At 34.6% G+C, this 15,464-nt stretch overlaps 3 protein-coding genes across 4 annotated transcripts; 2 read left to right on the top strand and 1 right to left on the bottom strand.

The window, feature by feature from the left end:
- The first annotated feature begins 431 nt into the window (after positions 1 to 431).
- LOC120073852 lies at positions 432 to 6,982 on the top strand. 2 transcript variants are annotated; one of them, XM_039026740.1, is made up of 11 exons: positions 437 to 698; positions 865 to 921; positions 1,033 to 3,403; positions 3,490 to 3,816; positions 3,895 to 3,981; positions 4,387 to 4,539; positions 4,819 to 4,982; positions 5,064 to 5,211; positions 5,653 to 5,775; positions 5,975 to 6,062; positions 6,591 to 6,982. In XM_039026740.1, the coding sequence occupies exons 3-11, from the start codon at positions 1,196 to 1,198 to the stop codon at positions 6,779 to 6,781; spliced, it is 3,489 nt and encodes a 1,162-aa protein (XP_038882668.1). In that variant the 5' UTR covers positions 437 to 698; positions 865 to 921; positions 1,033 to 1,195; the 3' UTR covers positions 6,782 to 6,982. The 2 variants fall into 2 exon arrangements, 1 of the variants encoding a protein (XP_038882668.1); XR_005480827.1 differs by lacking the exons at positions 5,653 to 5,775; positions 5,975 to 6,062; positions 6,591 to 6,982 and having other exon boundaries at positions 432 to 698; positions 865 to 3,403; positions 4,824 to 4,982; positions 5,064 to 5,202.
- Positions 6,983 to 8,482: 1,500 nt separating this feature from the next.
- On the top strand, positions 8,483 to 12,088 carry LOC120069354 (3-ketoacyl-CoA thiolase 2, peroxisomal). The gene is made up of 14 exons (XM_039021102.1): positions 8,483 to 8,760; positions 8,856 to 8,932; positions 9,031 to 9,115; positions 9,266 to 9,392; positions 9,479 to 9,577; positions 9,664 to 9,731; positions 9,855 to 9,962; positions 10,043 to 10,120; positions 10,191 to 10,323; positions 10,432 to 10,528; positions 10,938 to 11,061; positions 11,153 to 11,261; positions 11,526 to 11,609; positions 11,720 to 12,088. Exons 1-14 carry the CDS (start codon positions 8,608 to 8,610, stop codon positions 11,830 to 11,832), a joined length of 1,455 nt encoding a protein of 484 aa, XP_038877030.1. The 5' UTR covers positions 8,483 to 8,607; the 3' UTR covers positions 11,833 to 12,088.
- Positions 12,089 to 13,434: 1,346 nt separating this feature from the next.
- LOC120069364 (ethylene-responsive transcription factor ERF118-like) lies at positions 13,435 to 14,384 on the bottom strand. Its single transcript, XM_039021113.1, has one exon. It carries the CDS (start codon positions 14,236 to 14,238, stop codon positions 13,750 to 13,752), a length of 489 nt encoding a protein of 162 aa, XP_038877041.1. The 5' UTR covers positions 14,239 to 14,384; the 3' UTR covers positions 13,435 to 13,749.
- Between the last annotated feature and the right edge of the window lie 1,080 nt (positions 14,385 to 15,464).

Genomic DNA, 15,464 nt, shown 5'->3' with positions numbered 1-15,464 from the left:
TTTACAACTATGGTAAGTTTGATAATCTAATTTTGACAATCATATGAGTTTGAGAGCTCAATTTTTACAATTTAGGCTTGGTAACTATTTCATTTTTTTTTTTTTTGAAATTTAAGCCAATTTTCTCAAATTTTCTTACAATAGTTTGCATCTTTCTTAAGCACAAGAGTTGAAATTCTTAGCTAAATTTCAAAATCGAAAACAAGTTTTTAAAAACTATTTTTTTTAGTTTTCAAAAACTATTTTTTTTAGTTTTCAAAATTTTGTTTGATTTTTTAAAACATGAGTAAAAAATAGATAACGGAGTAAGAAATCTAGAGGTGGTATGAGTGTTTGTACGCTTAATTTTCAAAAACTAAAAACTAAATCAAATGAGACTTTAGAGCTTGAACGTGTAATTGCAACACTACCATACTTTTAAGAGGGGTTTTTGCAATATGCCCTAATAATAATAATATAATAATAATAAAATAAAAAGAAAAAAGAAAAGAAAAACCAATTGTGGGGGATTACGTTGAAAAAAGGGAGAAATTCATAAATTAGTTTGGCGGTTGGGAGCTTCCGTCCCTGTGATTTTGCCGCGTTATTCTGACCATTGCTCTTCTCCTACAACTCCGTTCCTCTTTCAACTCCTTTCTCTCTCTCATTTTCCGATCTTTTTTCGTTTCAATTCAAGCTTCGCAGATTCGAACACACAGGTACGATTTTTTGAATCTCTCCTTCATCCTTTCTGGTTAGGGTAAAATTTTTGTGTTTGTAAGCACATAAATTTCCTCCCAAAACCACGCTCTCTTCGAACATGATCATATTCAATGAATTTTTTGTCCTATCCCTTAATTGATTCTCTGTATCTTCATTCTACAGTTGGATAAGGGAGGCGCTGGAAAACTTTTAGGAGATCGCCTGTTTGAAGATTCTTAGGTACATTTCAACGTTTCAAGTTTCTCCGTAGTTCTAGCATTGTTTTTTTTTCCCCCATGTTGTTGAGAAATGTATGGATATTTGAGTAAACTAAATGTTTTGAAAATATAGGAGAAATGAGATGAGCATCTGAAAGTAGGTTATTTGGGGGTTCCGAGTGTAGAATTAGAAAATTTGTAGATTTTTTTTATTATATATTTTGAAGAAGAATGAAGAAGAGAGCTTGAAGGGTGCGAAAATGTTCGTATGTTGAACAATCTGTCTTTCTGAGATCATGGCTAGGGAAGTACATGGCATTTTAAGCCAACAATTATACATGGAAAGACCAAGGGTTGTTTCGGATGTACGAGTTACTGCAGATCATAGTGTGAGTGATGTTTGTGTACAGACGGGTGAGGTATTTTCTCCCCAGTTTATGCGGGATCGAGTTGCTTTAAGAAGATTGTCTGACATGAGTGATGGAGATCAACAACAACAGCAAAAGAGAACAGGTCTTGGGTTCAATCCGAGCAACCAATTGGTGTATGAGGATCTCAGTGGAATTCTTGGACTCAAGAGGATGAATTCTGAAAGCAGTTCAGAATTGTCATCAACGCCAGTGACTGCTTATGCAGCTGAAAGGGACAACAAGGTTTATCCTAAAAACACAAGCAAACGTCAGTGGGAATATAGTGTTACTGGACAAGCATCTGGTGCATATGTTGATGAAATTATCCGAGGAGTTCAACTTGGCCCCACGACGTCGACCTTGTATGCATTGGATTCGCCTCGTTCAGGTTATCCTTGTGGGGCTGGATTTGGAGATTTCTCTGCCAATGATAAGATGAAATTTCTCTGTAGTTTTGGAGGTAGAATATTACCAAGGCCTAATGATGGGAAGCTTAGATATGTAGGTGGAGAAACACGCATCATATCCATTAGGAAAAACATCTCATGTGAAGAACTTACTAAAAAGACATACGCTGTCTGTAAATATGCCCACACGATAAAGTACCAGCTTCCTGGTGAAGATCTTGATTCACTTATCTCTGTCTGTTCTGATGAAGATCTTCATCATATGGTAGAGGAATATCATGAGCTGGAAAATGCAGAGGGTTCTCAAAGACTTAGAATTTTTCTGATTTCTTCAAATGATTGTTGTGAGAGCCCTACTTCTATTGAAGGAAGGGTAGTTCAACCAATTGATATTGATTATCAATATGTTGCGGCTGTGAATGGTATGCTAGACCCAAGTCTTCAAAGGAGCTCTAGTGGGCAGAGTTTCACAAGTCAGACTAGCCAGGTGGGGGGCATCTCAGATCATAGTACCAATTTTCATACTGATTCGTCACATGCAACAGACTCAAAAGATGCCAATTCACCAATGCCAAATTTGGCGGGAATGTTTCCTAGACCTGGTGGTCAGTTGTTAAATCCCATTCAAGTCCCAAGCAAGTCATTTAATCAATCACCTCTAATTTCTCCGGTTACAGTAATGCAAAAGGATTTTAAGAATCTGGATGCAACATATGCAGAAGATGCTAGAAACTTCACTCCATTTGTTTCAGGAAAACGTCCATGTGATATGGTTTATTATGTTGATGCAATGGGCCGTCACAATCATCTTTACCATGGTTCTCCATTGATGAATTATCATCATGAAAAATCTACAGTGGAACCTGATGAGATATACAAAGTTCTTAATGTTCATTTCCCACGAAGCTCCAGTGAAAATTTTGTGCCTCCACCCAACTGGGGTCAAAGTGATACACATTCAATGAAAATTTTGCTCAAGGAACGGGCAGTTAATTATGGACAGCTATGCTCTGATGAGGAGTATTTGATTCAGCTAAGATCTGGAACCACCCATATGGGACAAAAAATTATGCATTCACATTCTGAGCCCCTACTGCTGGAACAGGATCAAAAGTCGAATCATGGAGGACTCTATCCAGTGAACTCATTCAATGACAGTGATCAGTCACCTTCACTGGGAATGTCAAGTTCCTTGCAGGATTTGCCAACGATGTGGAAACAGAGAGTTGATGCGGAATTTCAAGATGCTAAATATGAGAATCATCGAATTTTAGCATCTGGTAGTGATAATGAAACATACGAAGAATGCAATTTTGATGAAAAGAAGGCTAATTTCTATGGAAGTATTTATGTTCCATCACTTAATGATGAAGAAAAATACAGATATTTGCAACATGTTGACTACCAACAAAATGGTTGTCTCCCCAAAGAGGTTCAAAGCCTTGGAGGCAGATCTTCTTCCGAACGAGGTTTTGAATTAGAAAATTCTGCAGATACCACGGGTGGCCCATCCATCATTTACCATTTAGAAAGAACTGCTCCAATAATTTTTGAGGAGAGCCAATATTGTATCAAGGGTCCTACTTCTGATATAGTAAGGAGCCAACCATTCTCTTGCATATCTTCTGATCTACTACCTCATACAACTCAAGCTTTGATCGATAAAAAGATCATAAATCAGGAACCAGTAAGTATGTCTCCATTTTGCAAATAATAGTTTTCCTTTATTCTCCAATTTATATGAAGCTAATTATCTCTTTTTGTTATTAACAGACATGGAACAGTTCTGCTTCAGGTAGAGAGGTTTCTCTAGGCGATGAGAACTTTGTAACCTGTCATTACCGCAAGGTTGCAGCCCATAGCAGGAAAAAGAGCAACTGTGATGATGATATCTTTATCAAATCATCACACTCAGATGATTCTCATGGCAATGAGGCTGTGGAGTTAGCTGTAATAGTTGAAGATGTAACTCATAGTATACCTCCTGACATACCCATAGCTTCAGGAGTTGTCCCCCGGGTTGAAAACGAGGCCAGCGATGAATGTCCATCTTCAAGAGGAAATGATGCTTTGAGTTCTAGTTCAGAAACTGACCTTGAGGTGAACTTTTCCTGTGAATTTCAGTTATTGTGGCAGTATTCCTGTTCATTAATGTTTAACGCGATAGTCCTTTTTCAGGATGCCGATAGTATCCTTAGTTCAAGGGATGAGTCTATGAGCGAGGCAGCAATAGCTGAAATCGAAGCTGGCATCTACGGCCTGCAGGTTCAAAGCTTCTCTATTTATTATATCATACATACCTTTCTGTATAGATTTAATTCTCAGATATGACATATCTTGGACTCTTTCATCCACTTAAGGTTCCTCCAACCTTTTAACACATCTGTCCACTTAAGGTGTCTCTAACTTTGTAAAATATGCATCACTGAATGAAGTTGTTGTAGTACCAGTATTGAGCATTTTCCATGCACACACACACTTCATTTGTTCTTAATAACTCTTTCTTGTCGGTTGTAAGAAAATATGCAAGGATGTTTATAAGAATTTTGTAATTATAGCATAAAGATGATGGTTGCAGTCATTAAAGAGAATTGACTGGAATGTTTACTCAATCACAAAAGCTGAAGTTCACATTATATTCTATTGATCAATTCATATGCTGATATGCAGATCATAAAGAATGCAGACCTTGAAGAACTGCAAGAGTTGGGTTCTGGGACATTTGGCACAGTTTTTCATGGAAAATGGAGGGGAACAGACGTTGCTATTAAGAGAATAAAAAAGAGTTGCTTCTCAGGAAGTTTTTCAGAGCAAGAACGGCTGGTGAGTTTGACATAATCTGAAATTTGAGCCTTTTATATATTAACCAATTCCTGTGCTCAATGGCTTCTTAAGATATTGGTGAATATGGTTATAAAAATTTTCTTAGAATATTACAAAATTGTGCATTCAGTTTCGAAATAAATGTTGTATGCTTTATTTTCTCAAATGCATTTCATTATTGATTAAGCCTATGAACATATTTCCTACAATCTAATTCCACCCTCCTCTTTGGCCCCCAACATTTTCACAAATGGGTCCAAAATTTCACTGTTTGCTTAGACTAGAGATTTCTGGAGAGAAGCAAGGATTCTATCGACTCTTCACCATCCAAACGTTTTGGCTTTTTATGGGGTAGTTCCTGATGGACCTGATGGAACATTGGCAACTGTAACCGAGTATATGGTAAACGGTTCGTTAAGGCATGTCCTTTTAAGGAAGGATAGGTAAGTTGGTCCGAACTCCACATTTTGATTCTCTTCTTTCTTGTGGAAAGGGATACTGAAACTTTAGCATTCTCACTGCAGAGTGCTTGATCGTCGGAAAAGGCTTATAATTGCAATGGATGCGGCTTTTGGCATGGAATATTTGCATTTGAAAAATATTGTTCATTTTGATCTGAAATGTGATAATTTGTTAGTCAACTTGAGGGATCCTGAACGACCTATATGCAAGGTAATTTTTAATATATCTAACATCTCGTGCACCTATAATGGTTCCATAGCCTGTTGTTCTTATGGACATTTACCCACATACTAATTAAAAAATATTATATTATTTGAGATGTTGCTAATTTAGACCTTATTTGATAATTATTTGATCTTGTATTTTTTATATTTAAAAATCACGCTTATAATACTACTTTTATTTAATAGTTTATGTACTTTGGTATTTACCTTTTAGAAATGTTTTCCAAAGAAAAAAATCCAAGCCAAGATTTGAATGAAAACTATAAAAAGTAGTTGAATTGAAATGTTTCTTAAGAAAAAACCACATTATAAAGAAATGTCTATTTTCAAAAACCAAATGATTATCGAACGAAATGTTATAATCAAAATTTATATTCAATATTCCAGCCACACTGAGCTTGTTTGGGGGTCATTTTCTGTCTTTCAGGTTGGAGATTTTGGGTTGTCCAGAATTAAGCGCAATACACTTGTTTCTGGAGGCGTGCGTGGAACTCTTCCATGGATGGCACCAGAATTGTTAGATAGTAGCAGTTCTAAGGTCTCTGAGAAGGTTAGTAACTTAAAAAACGAAGACCTTAACTTTCTTTCAACTAAATCAAGTCGTGTAAATGTTGCTTAGATTGCTCTGGAGATGCAAACATAGTCTTATATTGCATAAGACATTTTGGAGGAAATTTTAAATCATATCTAGATCCTAGGAGGATAATATCATTCTATTTTTGCTTTATTAGCATTTTTCTTTTTAATAGGTTGATGTTTTCTCATTCGGTATTGCAATGTGGGAGATTTTGACAGGCGAGGAGCCATATGCTAACATGCATTGTGGTGCCATCATCGGTAAACTTTCCTTCCTATGCTCCTAATTTCTTAAAAGCCTTCTCAAGAAATTCAGGTTTATGCTTGTTCCAGCACTTTTCGTGAAATTTTCTTTCGTCCTCCTTTACTCCTCACTTCTCTCTTCTTGCAGTATCTTGAAAATCATTTCAACTAAATCCCTGAATTGCAAAATTCTGTCATTGGTTAAACATTGAGTTTCTAGACAGGCTGTGATAGGAATGGTATTAGGATATTATTAGAGTATTAAGCGTATATTAGTAATTAGTTAAGGAGTTTGTTATACTTGTTGGTTATAAATAGAGGGCGAGGGGAATGAAGAAGATGGACAATATTTTGTTGAGTGAATTATGGTTTGAGAGTGATCTCAAGATTGGGAGGTTTTATGGAACTCGTAAACTTGATTTATTTTGTAGTTCAGTTTTATCAGCTTAGTTCTCATAATTGTCACATATACTTATTTCCCAGCCATAATCTTGTGCTTTATTATTCAAATAAGGAGATCATGTTGTTTTATACTTTGTTGGGTAGGTGGAATTGTAAGTAATACTCTTAGACCGCCAATCCCAAAACGTTGTGACCCCGAATGGAAAAAGCTAATGGAAGAGTGTTGGTCTCCTGAACCTGCAGCAAGGCCATCATTCACAGAGATAACAAATAGACTTCGCAGCATGTCGGTAGCGCTTCAGATCAGAAAGAGGCCACATGTAGCAAGTAGATGAAATACATCATCCTCTTATAAGTCACCATTCTTTTGATTTGGAAAAGAGGAGAAGAAAAGAACAAAGTTTAAACTATTCTACTCTATGTAATTAAAGTAACTGGCTTGTTCAATCAGCTAAATCAAGCCAAATATCTAACTTTTATGGAGTTTATATACTTCAAAATCTGTAGATGATGTTAACTTTAATGTCAAAATTTCATATTCCTGTTGTTCATGTTATTGTGTGTTTGATCCAGCGAGCAGGCTAAGAGATTAGGCCAAGTTAATGGTCAAACAAGGAAAGTCCATCTCTAAAGATGAGAGAACAATCTCTAGAGAACACGAGTTTTATATTCAAAGTTTCTTATTATAATTCCAAAGTAGTTATTGATATCCTTATAAGGAAATAAACCAATTAACTAATTAATTCTAAAATACTAATTAAACACAAATTAATTTAAATTAACAATTAAATAAATATTAAACTCAAATATATTAATTATCCTATAATTCCGTTCGTGAATGTGGATGCTGTTTACAACTTAATTGATTATATGATGCTTCTTTCAACTTGATTGGTATTATGCATTGCTAGTGCAAGAGCTTATCCTTTGAAACACAATTTTCCATGAACATATAGATATATTGTCTTCCCACAATTTTCCATAAATGGACAAAATAACCAACACAATATTAAATAAAAATACCAAGAGTACATAGCAAACATTTTGAGTCAAAACTATAAGTTTGAACAAAAAAGTTTCTCAATTATATGGACTAATCCATCAACTTTCAAACACGTTTCCTTATTATTTTGTAACTATTTTTCTATTTTTCTAAAAAAAAATTGCTCTCGCATCTATATTTACATGTATATTTACAATATAAATTTAAATATTATCTTATGTTATAGAAATGATGTTTAGAAATGAACAATTATAGTCTAATTAAGTCAAAATCAAAATTTCATTAATTAATTATAACAATTTCTATAATTTTCATAAAGTTTTCTGAAATTTTTATCGATATCAATATTTCTATAAAATTAGGACATTAATATTTCCATCGGCATCGATATTTCCAACTTGTAATTAACTAAAATATTATTATTTCAAATATCTCTTTGTTATAGTTTTTACTATGTTTACTATTTCCTATCAAAACTAAAATAGTTACATCCAAAAATATATTATTTTAACCTACCGACTATAATAACCAACTCAGTTCACCAAACGCTTCGTTTATACTTTTTAAACGAGTTAAAAGACTTAAAATATTTATTACTTATATTATATTCAAATTATCAACATTTGGTTGCTTCTTTTTTATATTTCATAAATTTTTAATACCATGAATACAATAGCGGTTGAAAAGATGTAATTTTTTTTTTTTTTTTTTGATGATTAACATATTTATATCATTTGCACTATGCTTACAAACATTAGAAATTCGAGATTCAAATCTTTTTTTTAAAAGATATTATAATTAAAATGTGGGAGGAATCGAACCAATAATATAAACACTGTATCAATTGAACTACGTTTTTTTTTATGGCAATTAGAGATCCAAATCTCAACCTAACTAAAAATATATAATAAAATAACGTAGGTCCACATTTGTCTACATGAGAACATCTAATCATATGTCAAAACGAATATAATTTTGTACCTAAAAAGAAATAATAAAATAAATCTAACGATACGGAAGATAAAATGATAATGGCGTCGTTGTTCTAGAAATTCCCATACGCTTCCTAATTTTGCCATTATCCTTTATCCTCAGACGGCACGCATCTCCAAGCAACCGCCTCTTCCGATCTCTATATTTACCTGAAAATGGCCGCCGATGTCCATTTCATATTCTTTTCCGGCCAATCCCAATCCCAATCTCATTCCTCCGACAAATTCACTAATGGAGAAGGCGATCAAAAGGCAAAACATTTTGTTACATCATCTGCGACCTTCTTCTTCGGCTTACAGCCATGAATCTTCGCTCTCTGTAAGTTTTCTAATCCTTTATCCTCTCTTTTCCATTGAATTTCTCTATTTGAATTGTTATTGATGTAGTTTGATTTTGTTGTTTTTTCTTGTTAGGCATCGGTTTGTGCAGCTGGGGATAGTGCTTCGTATCAGAGAACGTCGGTGTTTGGAGATGACGTCGTGATTGTTGCGTAAGTTGCTTCGTTCTTACATGAATTTCGCTCTCTGAGTTTATTCAAAATTGTTTGTTTAGTTGAATTTGTGAAATCTCCATTTTTCTCTCTCTCAGAGCGTACCGTACCGCCATTTGCAAATCCAAGCGTGGTGGCTTCAAGGATACTTATCCTGATGATCTGCTCGCCCCTGTTTTGAAGGTTTCTTGTTACACTTTTTCTTCTATTCTTTTTATGGATTCAACTTAATAGGTTAAACCGAATAGAAACCATGTTTTCGTGTTTCTTCGTTTTTATTGTTCAGTGACTTAGTGATCATCACTGAATTTTGATGATGATGATTTGATACAGGCATTGATAGAGAAAACTAATCTGAATCCAAGTGAAGTTGGCGATATTGTTGTTGGTTCTGTGCTTGCACCAGGTTCTCAGAGAGCTAGTGAATGTAGGATGGCTGCTTTCTATGCCGGCTTCCCTGGTATGCCTTTCCCCAAGAAGAATTATTCATATTCGTATGTGTCTTCTTCTTTATATTATCAATGCATATGATGGTTTTTGTCACAGAAACTGTGCCTGTTAGAACTGTCAATAGGCAATGTTCATCGGGGCTGCAGGCCGTTGCTGATGTAGCTGCAGCTATAAGAGCAGGGTTTTATGATATTGGTAAGCATCCAATAAGGTTTTCATTGAAGTCTTATAAATGCCTTGTTTAGTACGCAAACTTATTCTATTTGTTGCTCGTTTTTAAGGAATTGGAGCTGGGTTGGAGTCGATGACTATTAATCCAATGGCTTGGGAAGGATCTGTCAACCCAAGAGTACTCTCTTTCCCTTGCTTTAATACACTTGTTGCATAAATTTTGATTCAGTTCTAGATATTCTTTAAAGCATACTTCAAGCGGGAATCTTGAAAGATCTGAATCTCTTGTTAAAAATGGCAGGTGAAGTCATTCGAAAATGCACAGAACTGCCTTCTTCCAATGGGAGTAACCTCAGAAAATGTTGCCCAGCGTTTTGGGGTGTCAAGGGAGAAGCAAGATCAGGCTGCTGTAAGTAGAATGGATCTTACATCTCGTTCAAGGCTCTTAAATGTATATTTTGTACTGAAATCCTGTCAATGTGGGTCTAGGTTGAGTCTCACAGGAAGGCTGCGGCTGCCACTGCTAGTGGCAAATTTAAGGACGAGATTATCCCTGTTTCTACTAAGGTAAGTTATAAGAATCAACACTATGTAATTTCCACACACGGTAATTTGCTGATGTATTTATTTCAAACAGATAATTGACCCCAAAACCGGTCAAGAGAAACCTGTTACAATCTCGGTTGATGATGGGATTCGGTCTAACACAACTCAAGCAGATTTGGGGAAGTTGAAGCCTGTGTTTAAGAAAGATGGGACCACCACTGCAGGTATCATGGTGGTTTGATTATATTTGAATTCGTTAGTAGGGAGACGTTCTGCTATTTTTGGTCATTGAGACTCATGATCCTCTGGTGTTGGTATTGTGAACTGTGTAGGTAATTCAAGCCAGGTGAGTGATGGTGCTGGAGCTGTTCTTCTTATGAAGAAAAGTGTTGCACTACGAAAAGGTCTCCCCATTCTCGGTGTTTTCAGGTATGATACTCAAGATATATTTTTAATATCTAACATCACAAGTAATTTTACAAATGGCGTGGTGATTTGCGCTAGATATTCAAAGTTTCTTTATCCCATATTTTGACTTGCAAACTTCTCCCTGATTTGTCACGACTATTATTTCAATACTGTCTTATGCATCAAGTTGTGACCGCATGCTTTCCATTATCGATAGTTTCTCTTGAAATGCCTTTCTTCATGAAACGATGAGGAAGATTAAGTGTAGTTTGGCAACATAAATGCTCTTTTCTCTTGGGTACTAATTCCAGGCTTTCCAGAGTGTAGACTGTTTAAACTGTTTGAGGGTGATGACAATGACCATTTGAGTTTGGGATTTCTTGAGCATGAATTACTTTCTTTTCAATGTTTGCTGCCGTTGGCTTTGTAGGACTTTTGCTGCTGTAGGTGTGGATCCTGCTATCATGGGTGTTGGCCCCGCTGTTGCAATTCCAGCCGCTGTCAAGGCTGCTGGACTTGAACTGAATGATATTGATCTTTTTGAGATAAATGAGGTACCTTATATTTCTATCACTAATTGAGGCTTGAAGTTCGAACCTATTCAGAACATGTTGGCTTACACTAACGCACAACCTTAACCTACAGGCATTTGCATCCCAATTTGTATATTGTCGTAACAAGCTGGGGCTTGATCCAGAAAAGATCAATGTTAATGGAGGAGCAATCGCCATTGGACATCCACTGGGTGCCACAGGTATGTTACTGACACGCATAGTTTCTATTAACCACACCTAAAAAATATAAGATTCTTATGTGTTAGATAGGTTTCTTCTTTATATTCTTTAACTGCGATTAAATTGTTAGCAAACGATAATATTCATATAGTAGGGGGACTTAGAGAAAATATTACAACTCTAACCAGTTAGCAGTAGATTGTCACAAGATCTCACCTCAAAACCCTTCCACCATTAAATGATGCTTCCTTTAGCATATGCTCATTAACTTGATTCTTCCATAGGCGCCCGCTGTGTCGCTACATTGTTGCATGAGATGAAACGCCGTGGCAAAGATTGTCGTTTTGGAGTGATATCAATGTGCATAGGTACACTCTCTCTCCCTCTACTTCTTCCTCCTCAGCATTTTCAGAGTTAATACTCGACGATATGATGGATGATGAATACATACTTGAAACTTCAAAACCGGATATTGCAGGCACTGGAATGGGAGCTGCCGCAGTGTTCGAGAGGGGTGATTGTGTTGATGAGCTTTGCAATGCTAAGAAAGTTGGAGGAGGAGTCAACCTTCTGTCTAAGGATGCTCGTTAAGACAAAACTTCATACCACTTCCCACCCTCTTGTTTCCATTTTGGACACACTAGTTTTATTTTAGCATGTTTTGATTTGTTTACCATAAAGATTGAAGACGTTGTTGGAAGCTAATCCTTTGTTATGGATTGTCGTCCAAACAACTTGATGATCGCAGAGCAAGACTAGTCATTTGAGCTGAAGTCAACAGCTGAATTGATTTTTATCATGTTTTTGTTTTCTAAAATTAAGTCTATTCTATTTACATTTCTTCAAATAATTTTTGCATCTTTTTTTTTTTAAGTACAATTCAGCAATTGTTTATTAAATTCTTAAAATAAAAATAATTTAAGTTTTTTTTTTTTAGTTCTCAAAATTGAATTTAGTATTTGTAGGTTTAATGATTACTCAATGGAATTTAAATATTTGTTTTTATAATTAATATTGGTTGAGCAAATTATTATTACAATGATGAGTAAGAATCAGGATACTTTTAGGTTGCAAGAGAAGTAATTCTTACTCTAAACTTGTTAAGTTTCAATGCGACTTTTGTCAACATGTTCATCAATTTTACGCCAATTATGATTCAACGATGCCAAAATATTATACAATCAAATTCAATAATTCAATCAAGGCAAGGCCACTACAACTTATTTGATCTGTTTTAAGAAGTTGTTTGGTATGAGATTTGTCATCTTTGTTGTGAGTATGGTCTAATCTATCCTCTTTGAGGCGTATACCTTACATGGGAGTAGTATGTAGGTTATATCATGAGATAGGTTTCCTCTTTGGTGCATTTCTTTGTGAATGCTATTCGTCATTATTATGGAATCATACGTGTGTTTGGAACTTTTCAATGTTTTATGAATTTGGAGAACAAACTGATTCTTCGAGTGTTTTGAAATCGATTCATTTTAAGTATTTTCTTATTCTTTCTTTCAAATTTTTGTAGTTTGATAATCATCCTGGAATGATTTATAGGTGGCCTAGTTTAAAGGTCCAAAATGAAATATGTCCCACTTTTTCAAAATAATGTTAATTGACATTTTGATGTGATAAGTGAAATCATGAATCGTCTGAAATTGACATTTTGATGTGATAAGTGAAGTCATGAATCGTCTTTCAGATTTTCTCTTTTCTTTCCTTTTTTTTTTCTTTTCTTCTTCCTTTTCGACGCAACCACAACTTCTTTGGCAAACCAACCTTAGAAAAACTCTTTTTTTTTATTCTTTTTCCTTATTGACAAAACCATGCCTCAACATTGACTATGAGAAAGAGGGGAGTGATATGTTAGTGGGGAAAGAAAGAGAGAATGAGAGTGAGCGGGAACGAGATGAGCTATTTTACGTACACGAGTACATTTTGTTAATTTAAAAAAGTAAGGCAAATTCCGTACAAAAATCTAAAACATTCTTTAGGAGCATGAGTTGATGTGTCCTATGATAACTTATTTTTTTAATTGTTCTTTTAATATGTCTATGTGGGACGAGATGTTCAAGTAACGAAATTGAATTTGAATTTGGTGGGTGGAGCCAACCTTAATTTATTTTTCGTATGTTAGTTTGGTACCTTAGTCATGAACAACACTATGCAGGATTTAATAAATTCAAAAAAAGCTCTCAATTTAGCTCTCAAATTTATTTTCAAATTAATGTGTTCTCAAAATCTCCAAAGGGCATTCGAATTCCACTCGACGTCATTGAACTCGAAACAAAGAACGAAATTAAAAGTACAATCTAAAGCTTTACAACAAGCTGATGTGGCAACTTTCAGCTCTACAATAAGTTGACATGGCAAGATTTAACTTGCTAAAAGGAAAAGCTGACATGGCATTCAAAAAAGGAAATAACCAAAATTCTCCCCTTCCCGTCGACGCCGGTTCCCTCTCCCTCCTCCTCCCCCGCCGTCAACTCCGCCGCGGGGCGAAAACTCCACGGTTCAAAAACTCAGTAGATGAGAAGCTTTGAACCGCGGTGGAGCTTTGGGGGAGGTGGCCATGGCAGATTGGAACTCGAGCCGCTTCGATTCGTAAGCCCTAGAAGCTTCCTCGGCTGTATTATAAGTTCCAAGCCAAATTCGAGCTCTCTTGAAAGGGTCTCGAATTTCAGCAGCCCATTTCCCCCATTTTCTCTGCCTCACGCCTCTATATCGACAGGCTGTTCTTCCAGTCGTTAGGGTTTTGGTTAGAACCCTAATGTTTCTTGGCTGTTGGGTTTCTCCGCCATTGTTGCTGTCGAGAGAAGAGCTCTGAGGGGATTCATCATGGATTGATTTAGAAGAAGAAGAGTGAGAAGGGAAAACGGGGAAGTGAATTTCTCGTACTATGCGTTTGGATTTTGAAGATTTTGTTTCGTCTCTTTCGTTTTCGCTTGAAGATGAATCGGTTCCATCTGGATCGTTGCAGATTACGCGGATTTTTCGACTCATTTTCTGTTCTTCGAAGGGATTTGGATTTTTTTTTTTTTTTTCCTTTTCTCACAGAACTTTTTTGAATCGTTTGATGTAAAATACGATGGAGGCTCTGCGATTTTTGGGGGCCAAGAAAAAGGGGGAGAATATTTCTTTTTAGATGCCACATGCCGAACCAGCGTTTATTTTTCTAAATTTTTTTGAATTATTCTTTTTCTTTTTCTTTTTCTTTTTTTGAAAAATTGAGGTATGTTTAATTCGTAATTTAGATTCTCTTTTATGTTTTCAGATTCTAACCGGCAACCCAAATTTTAAATTTTGTAATTCAAAATTTGAAAATAATATTTTTACATTTTTTTATCCAGATTTTGAATTTTAAAATTTAAAATGTAAAATTAAATTAAATAAAGATTAAAACATTTATGAATATGATATGTCATCTTATAAACTTAATTCAATTTTTTAAAAAAATTAAAATATGTATTATAAATTAAATTAGGTTAAGTTTCAAGTTCGATCCCTTAGATGAGGTTAAAAGTTAGATTTCAAAATTTAGAATTTAGTTCATATGATTTGATAGTCCATATGGTTTGTTAAATTCTCTTAAATACTTTTATCAAATCAATTCTAATTATAAACCGCATGACTAAAATTTTAACTTACTCCACAGGGACCAAACTTTCATTTTTTTTCTATAAATTATATAATATTACAAAACAATAATTATACAATTTTTTTAAGATAAAACATATTCATAGATAAATTAACAATATGTATTGTCAATTAATATTTAGTGGATAACTATAACTAGTCTATAATTGTTTAAATTTGAATTTAATTTCTAAATTTTACTACCAAACACATATCTTAAAACATGAAATTGGATTAGGATAACTCTATTTTCATTTAATCCTTTGTTTTCAAATACTTGTTTTAAGATTATCTACCAAACAGCCCTCAAACATCCTTATGCTTCTTCTCTTCCTATTTTCAATTGTCCATTGTAATTTATATATTTTCAATTAATCTAATATTAGATTTAGGCCCTCTTTGAATTGACTAATATGTCATTTCTTTTTAAGTATTATATAGATATATTGTTTAGAATAAAAATACTCACGTGTTCGGTTATATTCTCTCGTGCTTTTATTTATAAATTTATTTTGTTTGCTATATGTTTCTATTATTTTAGATTAATATAGATGACAACTATTAAATATCATGAACTAATAAAAAGATGTAAT

This window comes from Benincasa hispida, chromosome 1, assembly GCF_009727055.1.
Source record: "Benincasa hispida cultivar B227 chromosome 1, ASM972705v1, whole genome shotgun sequence".
NCBI lineage: Eukaryota > Viridiplantae > Streptophyta > Magnoliopsida > Cucurbitales > Cucurbitaceae > Benincasa > Benincasa hispida.
The sequence above is the reverse complement of the archived record's forward strand: the minus strand, read 5'-3'. Positions and strand labels throughout refer to the sequence as shown.